The sequence below is a fragment of the Empidonax traillii genome, unplaced genomic scaffold, assembly GCF_003031625.1.
Source record: "Empidonax traillii isolate 1590-97213 ecotype Southwest subspecies unplaced genomic scaffold, ASM303162v1 scaffold405:size801240, whole genome shotgun sequence".
In the NCBI taxonomy this organism is placed as follows: Eukaryota; Metazoa; Chordata; class Aves; order Passeriformes; family Tyrannidae; genus Empidonax; species Empidonax traillii.
In genome coordinates this window covers 83,890-98,888 of record NW_020955598.1, presented here as the reverse complement: position 1 = coordinate 98,888, position 14,999 = coordinate 83,890, and the positions used below count along the sequence as shown (strand labels likewise).

General features: G+C 44.3%; 1 protein-coding gene across 5 annotated transcripts in view; it reads right to left on the bottom strand.

Moving 5' to 3' along the window:
- Positions 1 to 14,999, bottom strand: part of LOC114062413 (calcium-activated potassium channel subunit beta-2) — a 98,368-nt gene that overhangs the window by 37,227 nt on the left and 46,142 nt on the right. Inside the window, exon 1 of one of the 5 annotated variants that reach the window (XM_027893777.1) lies at positions 12,933 to 13,440. The exons of 3 other annotated variants lie outside the window; for them this stretch is intronic. In XM_027893777.1, coding sequence (XP_027749578.1) covers positions 12,933 to 13,006 — 74 coding nt within the window. In that variant the 5' untranslated portion in view covers positions 13,007 to 13,440. Of the gene's footprint in view, positions 1 to 1,029; positions 1,207 to 12,932; positions 13,441 to 14,999 lie in introns of those variants that run through there. One more of the 5 variants, XM_027893779.1, reaches the window with a different exon arrangement.

Here is a 14,999-nt window from a genome sequence, read left to right as displayed (position 1 = left end):
AAGCAAAATGACAAGCATACGGAGGCCACAAGTTCCAGCCTAGAACTCTCCAGCTGTAGAATTTTAATGTGTTTCCACATGAGTGATATTTAGTTGGATATTATAAGCACAATACTGGAAAATTAGGATTAGCAAATGAGTAAATTAAACTGAAAATTGGGTAAAGAGATTTGAAAGTAAACCTAAGGGCTTCAGCTGTGATGGACTTCGCTCTCCAAGGAATTTTTTTTTTTTTTCAGATAGCCTCTGAATTCTTAGTGGATTTTAAATTCCCATTACAGACATTAGAGATTTTGCAAGGAAATCTGATGGGGTTGTAGAAGAACCATAACAGGACAACAACAGAAGAGATGTAGTTTAAAAGTGATGGAATTTCTACTTAATGTCCTCGCTTTTGTGAAATGCTAATCACAGATTTCTGGTTAAATTTCTGGGATTCATTCCTGGCCACAACACAATGACAAAAATACTTAACACAAACCTCACCGCCTCAGTCCCAGTTCTTAAGAACTTGTCTGTTAAACTGCCAAAATCCACAACTGTCTTTGCAGAGTTAATTATTTCTGAAACCCGAGGGAGACACAAAGGAAACTGCACAGACAGACACAGGACATAAATAACTCCGGGTATTTGCTGCACGGGGGCGGGAATCACCCAAAGGTGGCAGGCAAAGGAGATGGTCCCTGGTGGACCCCAAGGTGCACCAACCAGCACCTGCACCCCACCAAATGCACCAAGCTAAACCCACCTCTGATCAATAGCACTTGGATTAGAAGAGGAGTTGGGATGCTGTGCAAACCAGCCTTGTACTGACACCAAAATGAACCACACAACTCAAATACATGAAACGGAAAAAGCAATAAGCATTACTAAAAGAAAACAGTGAGTTGTGCCCCAGTGACTCTCTCAGTATATTGTTTTTCCTACAAAAATCTGGAAGATCTGACACTTCTTGTATTGGTTCTCAAGGAACATTGCAAGAGTATTAGAGATAGGGGAAGAGAGATGCAGAGCAGTCCGATAACTTACCATGATAGTAGCTGCGAGTCAAAATTACATCCAGGGCTTCCCGCTTCAGTTTGTGAGGTTTGATGATGCTGATCTTATCAGCAAGGTCATTTTAGCACCCATGCTTAATCCAGAATCTATTCTGATATTTGTTTAGGAGATTTGAGTAATCTCTTTAAGAGAATTAACAAGTGCTGGAGTCCTAAGGAAAAATCTTCTCTCAGCCCTGACTGGAGCAGAAGGATTGAGGTCATAGTTGGGCGAAGGTTTTTTTTAAGGCAGTATGGAAACAAATGGAATTAACTTTAGAGTGAGTCACATCGTAGAGTATGGAGGCACAAAGCTTGCAAATGAGTTTAGGCTGGTTTTGGGTTCAGTTTTCTGGCCATCCTAGACACAACCCATGGCCTGCTACATGATGCAGGTATTGATAATGCAATATGCAGAGGGGCTTGTTCTGAGCCACATACAACTGCAGTCAGTGGCCAAACAACACATGAATGCTTTGCTGCCTTTTTCCATAGTCACCATATGCTGCCTGGTGACTCTTCACTGCCCTGGAGCTCTGTGTTGGGAGGTAAGGTCTAGCTAAGGGAGTGGATTGGAAAATTCACTGAAACAAAGTCACTGATGCTCAAATGCCAAGCTGTTAAATCTTCAGTAAGTCACAGTTCAGAAATCAGTCATTTTTTTTTTTTATAAATAATTAGTAATCACTGGATATCAAGTAAAATGTTCACTTGAGCCCTTGGGTTTAAGTTTTGGAGGGGTCTTTGAGGAACTGACTTTGAATCTTCCGACCCAAAGCTATTCTATTCTGGTTGTTGCAGGGGTCTAAAATAAACCATTTCCACATGCTCTCATCTGAGGCTGTGGGGCTAACAACACATAAGATTAGTCCTTCTCTTGCAGATAGGTCAAAGAAAAGAATGAAAATCCCACAAAAGCAGAGTTCCCACAAGAGTCCTATCATGTCAGGCAGAATGGTCACCTAGCAGCTTGTGGCATTGTTGTACTATTAACCCTTGCACCCTTTTCCCTCCCTAAAGGCTGATAAATTTTTATCTAGATCCAGAAACAAAGAGCAACATCCTGGCCCATGAGGGGGAATACTCATCTCAAGCATCCTGCTGTTTCACAGCTGGCAGCAACAGATAAATTTATTAGTTGTCTGAGCCAAGGTTCACCAGATGGAATCACATCCCGTTTAGAGGTAACGCTGGGTTATTGCAGCCTCAGGAGTAGAGGTAGCTTTGGGTATTAACTGATCTCACCTCCCAGGCTTTGGACTACCAGAAAATTTGGAATCCTGAGGCCAAATACCCCAAACTTAAGAGGGGGTACTACAACTCACTTTGCAAAGGTTTACAGTGAAGTTTGCTTTGCTATCCAAGCCATAGGAAGGTTGTTATCTTTGTGTGGTTGATAAATTGTAACAGCAATGATTTTAGGGTAAAAACAAGCAAACATGCCATTAAACTAGTGAGAAGCAGTATTAAAACTCATTCTTCTACTTTTGAGAGACTTTTACATAGAGGTCTAGTAATGTTTTGATGTTTGGAGAAACGACAGCTTACATGACCAAATGGAAGCACCTAACATAGCATATGGGCAAAGTCCTTGGCAAGGACTATCAAATCAAAGGTAAATGAGGTATGGTGTTAGTCAAAGCACATTTTCAAAAAAAAAAAAAAAGGCAGTAGGGAACATGGTAAATATTTTAGGGAGATTAAGTGGTGGACTAATTAATTGGCAGTGCTGGATTAATGGTTGGACTCAATCTTACAGTTCTTTTTCAACCAAAGGGACCCTATGAATCTCTGAAATATTAAAAAATTTTGTTGAAAAATTCAACACATCCTTGGTAGAGCCTCTGTAGGTGCGTGGAGGACCTTTGATCTTAAGAAACCCACTGCATTTGGTGAGATCTCCAGTTCAATAACATCCCTGCAGATGGTCTGACTGTGTTGAATATGAGCCCTCAAGGATTAAATTGGCACTTGCAAAATTCCATAATAAGAAGGGTTTAAAAGAAAGCAGCCGTATGCTTCAGGAAAGGCATCATACAGCCATCAGCCTGCATTGCCTACCACAACAGAGAGGTGAGGAATCAAACAAAAGAGGACCAGGCAGTCTAAACCCCTAAAAACCCTGACTGTTTTCAGGCTCCACAGCAGGAACTCAGCCCTCACCATGGTTTCATGGTGTTCTACATTCACAAAATAAAACCTGCCTGGCTTTCTCATGAAGGTCCTCAAAATGCCTCAAAATGCTCTGGCTGAAGCCAGAGATCCCAGCACTGAAAATGCTCCTGTTCCAGGTCCCTGGCTGGGGGCTCCAGCAGATGCCAACCAGCAGCTCCCTCTGTTTGGGTGACTGCCAGAGGTACCTTGGATTTTCTTTTTCTGACACTTACAAAGCTGTCCGAAAGCAAGATGGAGAAATAGGCAGTTGAGCTCCTACAGCCTGTGAAAAGGAAACAAGCCCCTGGCCAAGGGAACAGGAGAAGAAAGACATATGTGGCATCTCCAGCTTTCCCAGTGCTGTGTGGTAGCAGACATGAGAAATGACCCCCACTGCTTAAGCCCTTAACACTTAGATAATTTCTTTTTGTAGTGTCAGATGGCAAATCTAAAAGTCTGGAAGTGTGGATGGAATATCCGTTACAGGAAGGCACACAGTCATTGAATTCTCACAAGTCACTGAATTCTCTTTTCTGCAGTTCAGTACAGCTCGATGTACAATTTGTTTTATCAGAAATGTTACCTGCTCCCTGGGATTCACCCCAGATCTATTCCAGGGCAACACTAAACAGATATTCCTCAAACTAAGGGACCCATGAGGCTGCCAAAGAAAAATACTGAGATAAGAAATAGCAGCTGCCACTGTCTGGCTCAGAACTTCAAGAAAGAGCAGAATCAGCCCCAATTCAGACTCCTGGTCCCCATACCACCCCATGATCAATTAGAAGAGGTTGAGGCCATGCTGAAGAACTATGAGGCTCTGAAAGCTCAACTAAACATTTGGATGATTATCCAAATGGAGCCTTATGTGCAGATGTACAGTATCTATTAGCATTAACTAATGCCTTTTAATGGACCTCTGTAAAATCCAGACTTCATGGTAGCCAAAAAACACCTGGCCCTATGTCAAGCTCATCACTATTCGCAGAAACAAAATCAAGGTGTGAAAAACCTGAAACAAACATAAAGGAAGAGGAGGTATTTCTTTGGTGGCTTCTCAGAGAACAGGTTCACAAGGGTGTAGAGGAACCACATGATTTTCTTCTTTTTCAAGCACCGTGCCAGTGAACTGAAACCTACTGTTGCCACTAGTGCATCACACACAAAAAATCTGCTTCGGGTAAAAGTTTCAGAAATGACTCAATGTTGAGTAACTCAGGTTTTGGTTGTATCTTGTGAGGGGAACTAGAAAGCAGTGTTATTCGAAGTGTTGTGTCATCAAGACATTTTTGGCATGATGTATCCCAACATTATACCCTAACAATCTCCAGGACCTGTAAAAGCGTGTGGAAAAAACAGTGGTTTTATTTTTCCCGTGTCTATTTGAAGGGTTAGATATATTGGTAACACAGAGCCTGCTACTATTAGTGAAAGTATTAAGCAGATGTGATAGTGCTTTTTATGATTAACTACTACTAATAATCTATCTTTTCACCTGTGAGTGGAAGTATGTGATAAAGGCATTCCTTAGCAAGTTTGTGCAGTTTACTCTCCAGCCATGACTCACTCCTTACCCTGAGAAGCAAAGCCCAGGTGACCCAGCTGTGGTGAACACAGAGCCATCACAGAGGCAGTTTCCTTAGCAACATGAGCCACACAGAAAAACATCCAAAACATCTTCTACCTCCTGCTTGCTGTTCCTTGAAGTTGTTCTAAGAAAGCTGATGCTAAACCTCGTACCTGAATTTCACAGGTAGAATCAATGTATCACAAAGCAAATCCTTTCTCATGAAAGCAAGTTATAACTTTAGCTACTGCCCCGACTTCAGGCTTAATAAGAAAAATAACATTAATTTTTTAAATCTAATATCTCCAAAACACTTTGGGCTCATAAACAAATAACAGAAGCAGTTTCTGGGTCCTCAGCTGATATGATTGTCATTAGAGATTTGTTGAAGTTAAGGAAATCATGGCAAGTCGGAGCAATCAGCCCAGGATGAGCTGGGTGTTTATGGGTTCCAGCTGCTCATGATCAAGGCTAGATTAAGAGCAGATAAATAGTTCACCCAGAAAAGGTGCAGGGATGGTTTCTTCAGGATTGTTCTGTGGTACTTACTGCTGAGATAGTTGGAAGAAAAGTATCTCAGTGTTTTTTTTTTTTTTTTTTTTTTGGAGATATTGGACCAAAGAATTGGGAGCTGTTTGAATGCTTGAAGAATGCTTAAAAACAAGTGGAAAAGTGCCCTTTGTGCATTCAAGGTATTGTGCCTGGTAGTCCTAAGTATTTCTGATTTTTGTGTGCATTGCTTTTTAAAGTATCTCTGCTCCTTGCACTGCAGGCTTTGGGGGTAAAGGGTGTATATTGTACTGCATCGAGGTGCCACTTTTTGTGTTCACTGTAATCTACATCAAAGTTCAGTAAGGCTGAATGTATGTACTTTCCTCCCTGCTGTAGGCATGTGGTCATGGAAGAAGTGTGCAGAAATGAGTTTATTGATTTATGCCTATCACTGTCTGACAGGAGCAGATGGGGGTCTTGGAGTTTTAGTTTAGCTGATGGACTGTTCTAAACTTGACCTGGTTCTGCTGCTATTACATGTGAGTTACCTTTGATGCAGCTAAATCACTTTTGAAGTATTGTAGAAGGTGGAGTCAGCTTTGTAGGCAATAATATCAGAATGAGATTATTTAGGCTAAAATGAGTCAATATTTGGAAAATTCCACTGTTGGTAATAAAACCTTGCCTGAGGGATGCTGATTGATGCTGCCTGTACCAGATGGGAGAGTGGGTTTGTAGCATGAGACTGAGCCTGAGGGCTCCTGTGGACACCCCTGATGGGGATGCAGCTTGCGGGGAAAACATGAGGGTGCAGTCAGGAGCAGACACATGTGGGCACCAAGTTATCTCCTTGGGGAAAGAATAGTCATGGGTTTCGGTTAATGGAAGAAAAAGCAAATTTGGAGAAGACGTAAAATGACAGATTTGACCTCTGGCAGGGCTTGTCTGCTGTGGCCCTGTCCCCACCCAGCATGAGGGTGCCTGGCCTGCTATTCCAGGGCTCTGAGCTCCTGTTGGCATCAGAAGCATGAGGCCTTGGCTGTGTTATGCTGACACTTGTTCTATAAAATTGACAGCAATAGTGAATGATAGCCCATATTTCTGCAATATCTTCTTCCTTGGGACACCTACCAACATGCCATTGACGATGCTTTTGGGGGCTGGATTTTGGCCAGGTTCTTGGAGAAGCAAAATTTTGGCCTTGGTCCCACAACAGGGAGCTCCAGTTCATAACACTTATGATCAGGGATCAGGGACTTGCTTTCCCTTCTCCATGCTAAGTACCTCTCCTAAATAAACAACTCTTCTTCACAGCTTATGCAGGACTGTTTAGAGGGTCTTTAAGGGGGTTATCTGCCCAACCTGAGTACCTTGTTGGTCTTGGCTTGATGCTTAAACTCTGAAACCACTGCTTCTAGCTGAACAAGAGTGTGAGCTCAAAGGGGTGTTTTTGGGTCAGAGCAGCTGCCTGTAGTGCCAGAGAGCAGATCTAATGACAATATCACTGGAGCTGTTCTGGGCTAGACTACAGCAATAACTTATTAAATATAATTCTGAGGGAGCCAATTTTGGTGGTGTTGGAGTGATCACAAACATTTGAGGGGAAAAAAATGAGTCCTCTTTCCATCCTTGGTCTGTTGCACAGCTCAGGACTTCTCTGGTTATTTGTGGACGGAATTTATTGTTGATTATTGCATTCCTTGGCATGAACTGAAATTTCAGCCTCCAGGTTCGTGGCCGTTAACCATGGTGGAAAAAAGTGACCCATTTGTCTCACATAATGAGTTTGCCTGTGGAAGCTGTAGATGCTGTGACTGACTTATGACTGTGGCTGGGTACTTGCATCAGGTGCAAACAAAAATGTCCAGTCTGAACTGGGTGCTTGTGAGTGTGACGTGATGGTCCCTCCTGCAGATACTGGGCTGGGAGCAATGCTCCAAACCAGCTGTGGCTTACTGGTGCCCTTATGAAATTTGCTGCTTCTGTGTTGAGTGTGGTTGTAAAGGTACAAAGGAGATGTATTCAACACACCTCATCTTTTACAGTGAATTCTGGTAGAGCCTTTCTGCTCAAACTTTTTGTCTTGCTCTCTCTGACCACTCTGACGTTAGTAATTTGCTGATCTCTTTGATTCACCAGCATAAAATGAAGCAGTCATGATTTGCACTGCAGGAGCAAGGATGGGAGCTGAGGCTTTCAAGCACCTTATGTGTATGCAAAAGAGGGAGACTAATGCATCTGAGGCTGTGACTGCTCTAAAGACTACTTTAAATCCTTGAGTGTGGGCCTGAGTGGAGTTTGAACAAGCTGTGTGCTTATGCAATTAAGGCAAAGCTGTGCTGCTTCTTGAGCACTTACAGCACTTGATAGGGATACAGACAGGTCAGACAAACTGCTATGTGGTCATCTCTTTAATCCCTAAATGGAGGGAAATTGGCCCCTGTGGTGCATGGAGGAGCAGTGGGTTTCTCTCTCAGTCTGTGTAAGAGCCGGCTCAGATTCTGAGCAGTGACTGCCATTTCAGCAGCACCTGTGCTCTTGTTTTGCTGGTGGTGGTGCTTGTTTTTGTGGATCAGGAGTCTGCAATCAATTCCAAAAATATCAACAGTACATTTTGAGCCCATGAGATCAGGAGTGGATGTGCACTCTGAAGAAAGAACTGAAGAAAAGAAAAATCACACTTTAAAAGCAGCATGAATTTTATAATCATGGTAAAGGGCTGACACACCAAGGCACTGTTTTTATCACTGAGTGAAATAGAAAATAAGGAATCAAAATTTCCATGTTCTGTTTCAGTTTTTTTCATTAACTTCTATTTGGAGGCAAACAAATGCTATCCTTTCCCACTTCTGCCTCCTACAGTCAAGGCAGAGCTGTAATTGGGAACAGAGCTGTCCTGACTTCAAGACTGTACAGTGATGGAAAGCCTTGGTGAAATCCTCCTATGGAGATATAAAATGATTAATCTACAGCCATCTGAGAACACTTATGACTTAGCTTTAGGTCTTGTATCTGGTTTTTCACTTATGGGGCCATTAATAATCTCATAATGCACATCAGGCCTTATCTTAATGATTAAAAAATGATTAAAAAGGGTCTGTTTTATCTCTAACTAGCAAGAAATGCAATTATTTTAAGTAGTGCAACGTCTCTACCACTCAGAAGTGATATTAAATAGTTTTAATAACTTGACTGAAGGGTTCTTTCGAGGTGCTAGAAGAACACCATCCCTCAGAAGAGCATGTCTTGACAGTTCTGGAACTGGTGTGGAGGCAATGCAGAGGGGCAGGAGGCCATGAGATCAGGGCACAGGAATGTGAAGAAACTGTAGGAATAAGAAGACTATTTACAGTGTCAGATGTAGTACTTTAGCTTAAGAATAGCTGGGGAGGTAGCTGGGACAGGCCTGGGTGGGAAATCTAACAAGGATGACAGAGCTGGGGGACACAGAAGGATGAACATGTGCTGAGTGGAAAGGGAGAGAGGGCTGGAGATGGGCTGAGGGGGGGGGGAAAAAAAAATCTCTATTCCTTCCACACCAAGACCTTGGGCTGACAGAAAATCCCAGAAACAACCTTTGCCTCCTAATGCTGACCTGCTAGTCCCTGGGAGGCAGGGACAGTGCTGAGACCTGCCAGGTCTGCTGGCAGGGCTGGGGTGTTTCCCATCGTGATCCCCCAACTCTGAAACTTCCAGTGCTCCTCAAAACCACACAGCTTCACCCAGAGATAATTAACTGTGTTATTAGCAGGGACCAGACTTCTGTTTTAAGTGGAATAAGTCCAACTGTAACCACGTGGGTGTGACATAGATGGGCTTAAGCCATTTCTGAGGTTTTTTTACTTGTTCTTCCCTCACAGGAGACGTTTCGTCTCCCTAACAGCCTTTACACATTGGCAGTGGAGTTAAGAACTAAAGCAGAATAAAAAATGGACAGTTTTTCAACCTTGTCACATCTCTAGTATGGTGTTCTGCTGCTCAATTCAAATGGACCCAGTACAGAAGCTAATTGCTGTTAAACTGGGATCTTTCAAAACTCCAATTAAAGGCAATTTTATATCTCCCCTATTATTAGGAAGAATATAACTACTGCTTGACACATAGCAATTAGCAAGACCAGCTGACCAACTGAGGGGTGAACTGACCTGCTTTAGAAATGGGCAAGGCTCTGCTGAGCAAATTGGAATTAAACTGACTGATGTTATAGAAATTTGGCCTGTTATTCCTCCTGCACACCCCAACAATGCAGCTTCGAAGTGATGTTTGAGCAGTAAGTTGCAGGTATGTGCCTATGCTGTGCTAAGTAAAGCCAACTTGATATGAACCCAGTCCAGCAAAGGTTATCAACGTGTGCCTGAAGCACAAGGGTCACAAGAATCCGTGGTGTTGCATCAGAAGTGATCTTCAGTTCTGTACTGGAGAAGCTTTACATAAGTGGCACCTAAATAATTTTCTGCCCAGCTCCCTGCTTTCCACCTTGCTTCATTTCTGGTGAAACCCCTATTGAAATTGCACTGCCTCATACCTTTATTAACAATCGAATATTCCACTCAAGAGTGTCTGCCTGGGCACACAGAAGTGAGTTCCTGGCCATGTGGGAGCTGGAGTGACTTTGCCACTCAGTTCAGCCAGCACTAAAACTATTCCTGTTAAAGTGCCCTTCTACAGCTGCACTGCAACATCTCTGCTCTAGACCTCTAGTTAAATGCATGTTAAACTCTAGGATCAATCTGCCTGGCAGTAAACTAATGGTCCATGGTGTAGTTACTGCTGTGATGCCTCTTCTATTAAGAGAGGCAGTGTTGCCTTAAGTGGCTTGTACGTCCAGAATAATGGTGCTTGTGGCTTGTACCTGCATTGGGGATGATGCTTGTTGCATTCAAAGTAGATTATATGGCCCAAAAGGCATTGCTCAGCCCAAGAGGCACTGCAGAGCTGCAGTGTTCTAAACTTTTGGACTTCCGTCATGTCCCTCCATGCGTCATTTCAGGAAGTTTGTGCAGACCCCTTTGCTGATCGGGTTTTGCTGCCTCTGCCTGCCCTTCACCTGCAGAGATGTTGCAAGCATCGGTACTGCTGTGTTTGCAGCCTTGAACAAGCATGCAAAAGCCAGGAGACTCCTTTGCTACCTCTGCCCCTCTGCTGGCACAACATCCAGCATCTGGCTATGGGTCCACTGATCTAGGAAATGATCCTTAAATATTAAGGGCGATGATATTGGGCCATTCTGGACACATGCAAAGTTCCAGTACACTGGGCTGCCTCTGGCATTTTGGATAGTAGCCTAGAAGGCACTGGACCTGGAAAGTTCAGTGCTTGGTGTCAGGATCTCCCAGCAGCCTGCCACTTGGCATGCAAAGCAGCACAGAGAAGGGGGGTGACTTCTCCAGCTCTCTTAAAAGAAGAAGGAGAAAGGGGAATAAGAAACATTTACCAGCTTTGAAGGTGGGAAGGATGCTGAGGCTTTCTGCTTTCCTTTCCCATTGCCGTGCTCCTGGTCTCTCTTGGGCCCCATGTTGTAAATCCTATGCTCCCATCGGAGGAGTGCTGGCTGCAGGCTCCCTCCAGAGCCTGTTGGTGCAATCTGGGTCATTCAGAGAAGGTTGTCAGGCATGATCCTACACCTCCCTGCTGTGCTGGCCCTGAGCTTTGCCTTACAGGGCATGACAGGTGCTGGGTTGATCCTGAGTCCTGTTCTTAAACCTGTCTGACCCAACCCACCACAGCCCTGGGGTCCTAACTGAGTTTAGGCAATGTTGGGACACCATGTTGGAGACACAAGGGAAATACCCCGTGGCATCTGGCTACCCATTTTTTTTTTGGGTGGCGAGAAGTCAGTGATGGAGGTTAGGACAGGGTATCCCTCTGAGGCAAAGCCCACCTGCCAAGGGGCTGCCAGAAAATGAGGGGATTTTGAGCAGGGCAATGAAGCCCTCCTGGGGAAAGGCAGGAGTAGATTATGACAGAGAGCTAATCTGTATGGCTGTTTCATAAGTTTCCCCAGTGCCTGGACTCTGTGCTCAGCAACAGACACTATATGTGCTGAGAATAACTGATTTCTCAGAAGCACCATGTAAAAATATGTGGAAGTCTAGAGCAAACTCTGTCAGTTCCTTTGTATTTTAGTGTTATCTAACAACCTCTCTCCCCATTCCCACACCAGGTTAATATGGGGGGTTAGATGTGCTGTCAAGCACCACAGTTTGGTGGAGGCCACTCTTCACCTGGCAGCTCACATTTCTTGTGAATCTCCACCTCCTTCTTTGACCTTATTTTTGGTGTTTACACAGACATGTGTAAACCTAACTCCTACCATGACAAACCTGACTCCAAAGCTGCTTAGACCCTTGTCAATCCTCTACTCATTTACAGCAGATGAAATTCACAAGCAAAGGCCAAATGCAAGTGCTGCTCCAGCCCGGGGACCACACTACAAGGGGTTTTGCTACTGCTGGTCCCTGTGCTCAGACTAACTGTGCTGCACAACAAAAACCACAAGCAAATAATTTCCAAGACTTTCCAGCTTGCTATTATGTGGAAGTGAAGACTAAAGTTTCCATCTGGACACTTGTCCTATTCAGCTGCAAGTTTTTATCCAAATTATTTAAATGCTTGCTGCCTCAGTTTTTATGTCTGTAAGTCCCTAACCTGCCTGTTTGCTATTCCTGGATCAAAATTACTGTGTAGGATACAGTTCCTCTTCTAGCAGCTGCTGCTTCTTGTACATGTTTGGAAAAAGAGACTCTGAATGTATTTTGGGGAATATGGATATTCCAAATCAGCTCAGGGCTGGAGTAATGTTACTGCTGTGGGTACAGCATGATGTCTGTAAGCTGGGCAGTGTGGAAGTTTGTGTGCAAGTCCTCAGTCCTTCTCTGCTTTAAATGCAAACATAAACGACTCCAATTCCCCCTAAAGTCAATAAAGATCATAAATATGAAGTCAAATAAGACCCAAAAGCCCAATAAAGTGTATTAAAGCTGGCAGCATGTTTTAATTTACTACTTCTACACCTTCAGTTTGCCTGACACAGCTGGGAAGTGCTGCCAGTGAATGCTGCGTGAGCTCCTGTGTGTGAAGTTGGAGGGGGACGGACAGTGAGTTACCTGCTGGCTGAGAACCACAGCTTGGACTTTCCTGACAGCTTTTCCTTGTGGTTCCAAGAGCAGCTTGCTGTCAGGGAGTGTTTCTTGTGTCCCTTCCCTACCCCATATGCTGTTTTCAGTCTCCGTTGCATCATTCTGGAGTATTTTGTTTTCCAAATGAGGTCCATAGGGTATTCTAAGTTGTCCCCTTGTGAAACATCACAATATGCATCACTTAGACATTACTCTAAGCCTCTAACTCCAGCCCACAAATGCTACCAACAGCGAATTTGTTCCTCAGAAGAGCAAGTGTAATTTATAAATCAAAACAGCACTTGAAACTGTTTGACTAATAAAATGTCCTTCACTTGACTCCTCAGTTAAAGCCTGGCTCGTGCCACCCTCTTTTCAGATGTAATCACTCTAGGAAATACTTTTTCAGTGTGCAGTTAGCAGCAGAGCCTGAATTTGCTCTAATACATGCTTTAATGTTTGCTCCCCAACACTTCACGGCAGCCCATCTAAGCTCTCAGTACCATCCCCATCCAAATGCTTCAGCCCATCCTGCAGCTTCCCCCTCATAAGGATCAGGTTTACCTTAGCAGCAGCGGAGCAGCAGTGCCCAGAATGGAGATTTCAATGGGATCTGAGAGGGAGACTTTACCTCTCATCTACATACTTCTGTAATTTCCACCTTTGGGAAAACAGCCTATCTACAAGCAGAAGGTTTCCATATATCTTGTCTCTCAATATCTTCAAATACTTCTTGCTGCTCTTGTAGTTTCCAGGCGGTTTTAATTACTTTGTTTTTAAATAGAGGCGAAGCACCAGAATTCAGTAACTGTACAGAAAGAAGACGTCAGAAGGAAGTGGGTGTGAAGACCCTCTGAATAAAGTCAGCCCAAAAAAAGCTGAGCTTTCTCTCTCCCAACTTTATTTCACGAAGCTCCTTCTTATCCCCACCTTTATAAAAACTCTTCTTCCCATCTGCTCTGCCTGTGCATCCCTGGCTGCCGGGGCTCCTCTGGGACATGATGACCATTCCCGTGAGGGCAGGATGCTCGGCGTGGAGTCGGTGCCTTTGCTATCATTTGCCAAAATTCATCCCACTGCAGGAGTCAGGCAGAAAAGTGAGCTCAGATTGGGGCAGTCCCGATATTTGTGCTGAGCCCGTGGCCAGCGCACAGACAGGCAGCACCTCTCCTGGCCAACCTTTACTTTCTGAAATGTCAGGGCTGTGCAGAAGCAGGCGTTCAGCTCTTTCTCCAGCGCTCACTCATCCCTGTGTACCCTTGCACGTGCTGGTGTGAAATCAGGGGCTTCCCAGCCTTTCCCTCAGTCACCTCCATCAGATCACTTTGTCCTTGGGTGGTATTTGCTTTTCTGAGTCAAGAGCATGCCGGAGAGACATTCCCATTCGTCTCCGGCTGCTTGCTGATTTCCCACGCTGTGCATTTGCTGTTTGCTCCTATGGCAAAAATAAAAGCTGCTTTTGCTGGTGTGGTCCACAGTTGGACTTTTTTTCCCACTGTTTAAAATGTAAGGTCTCACAAATTAAGAAGCTACAGCCTGTCTCGATCTTATATCAGTCAGTCTCTGATTCATCAGAGAATCTCCTTGGTAACTAGCTGTTCCTCTCTGATTTGCTACTAAAAAACTCTCCCAATTTAAAGATAAAATACAGTGAAACAGAAAGAGGAGCTACACCATATAGATACCTTATACAGAAGCATATGCCTTGTGTGCAAGCAGCTATACTGGATATTTTCTGACGTGTGTGGGAAGCAGCCTCCCTGTGAGACAGCACAGTATTACCCTACGGATGGCAAATGTGCCCCAGCTGCCTCATCTCTGCCAGAAATCCTTTTTGCTGCTCCAGGGCCAGTAACCCCATCTGCAGGGTAAATAATCCCACAGGAGAAGATGAGGTTGGCATTTAACAAGGGGCTCAGCAGTTCATGCTTTAATAAGCCAGATTTCTGGCCTTGCGTGGGACTGATTGCCAAGTACAAAGATTCAGGGATGGGGTGACTTTCTGCAGGAGGTGTGCCTGGTGTGTTTGATGCTGCCTGGTTGCCCTCTAGCTCTGGTAATGAGCCCCTGCTGCCTGACCCCCTCCTCAGCACACAGCGAAGTGCTGCCTGCGCTCTGGTGTCTGTTGGAGTCAGAGGGAAGGTGCTCACTGAAGATTAGGGAAGGTTTTTTTGTTGGTGGTTTGTTTTGTTTTTTTTTTCCCCTAAGAACCAGCATTGCTGGAAAAGTTGATCCAAAGTGAGGCTAAGAACACTTTGTGTTTGAAATAGTGAGTAACTGTGCTCAGAAAGTCAGTGTAAGTGAAGAGTTTGACCCATGAATGCCTGAGGCCAGGAAGCTCTGTGTGAGTTGCCTGGGGTTATTAGAGGATGAGGCAATGGTACAGAGCTAGAAATGAGTATTCATGTTATGCATGTCTGGTGCACCTACAGCCAGAAAGCTCTGATGCCCTGTGCATGCTGTGCCTGCTCCAACAGGACTGTGCTGCTCTGAGTGGGGCTCTCTGTGATGCTGAGCCCACCGGGGTAGAGGAGGGGACAGTCAATTCCAAATGAGTGCAGCTGAGCTGCTTTCAGTTCTTCTTACCAGATAAATTAGAAATCAAAAATCATTCCTAGATTTCCCTTGCAA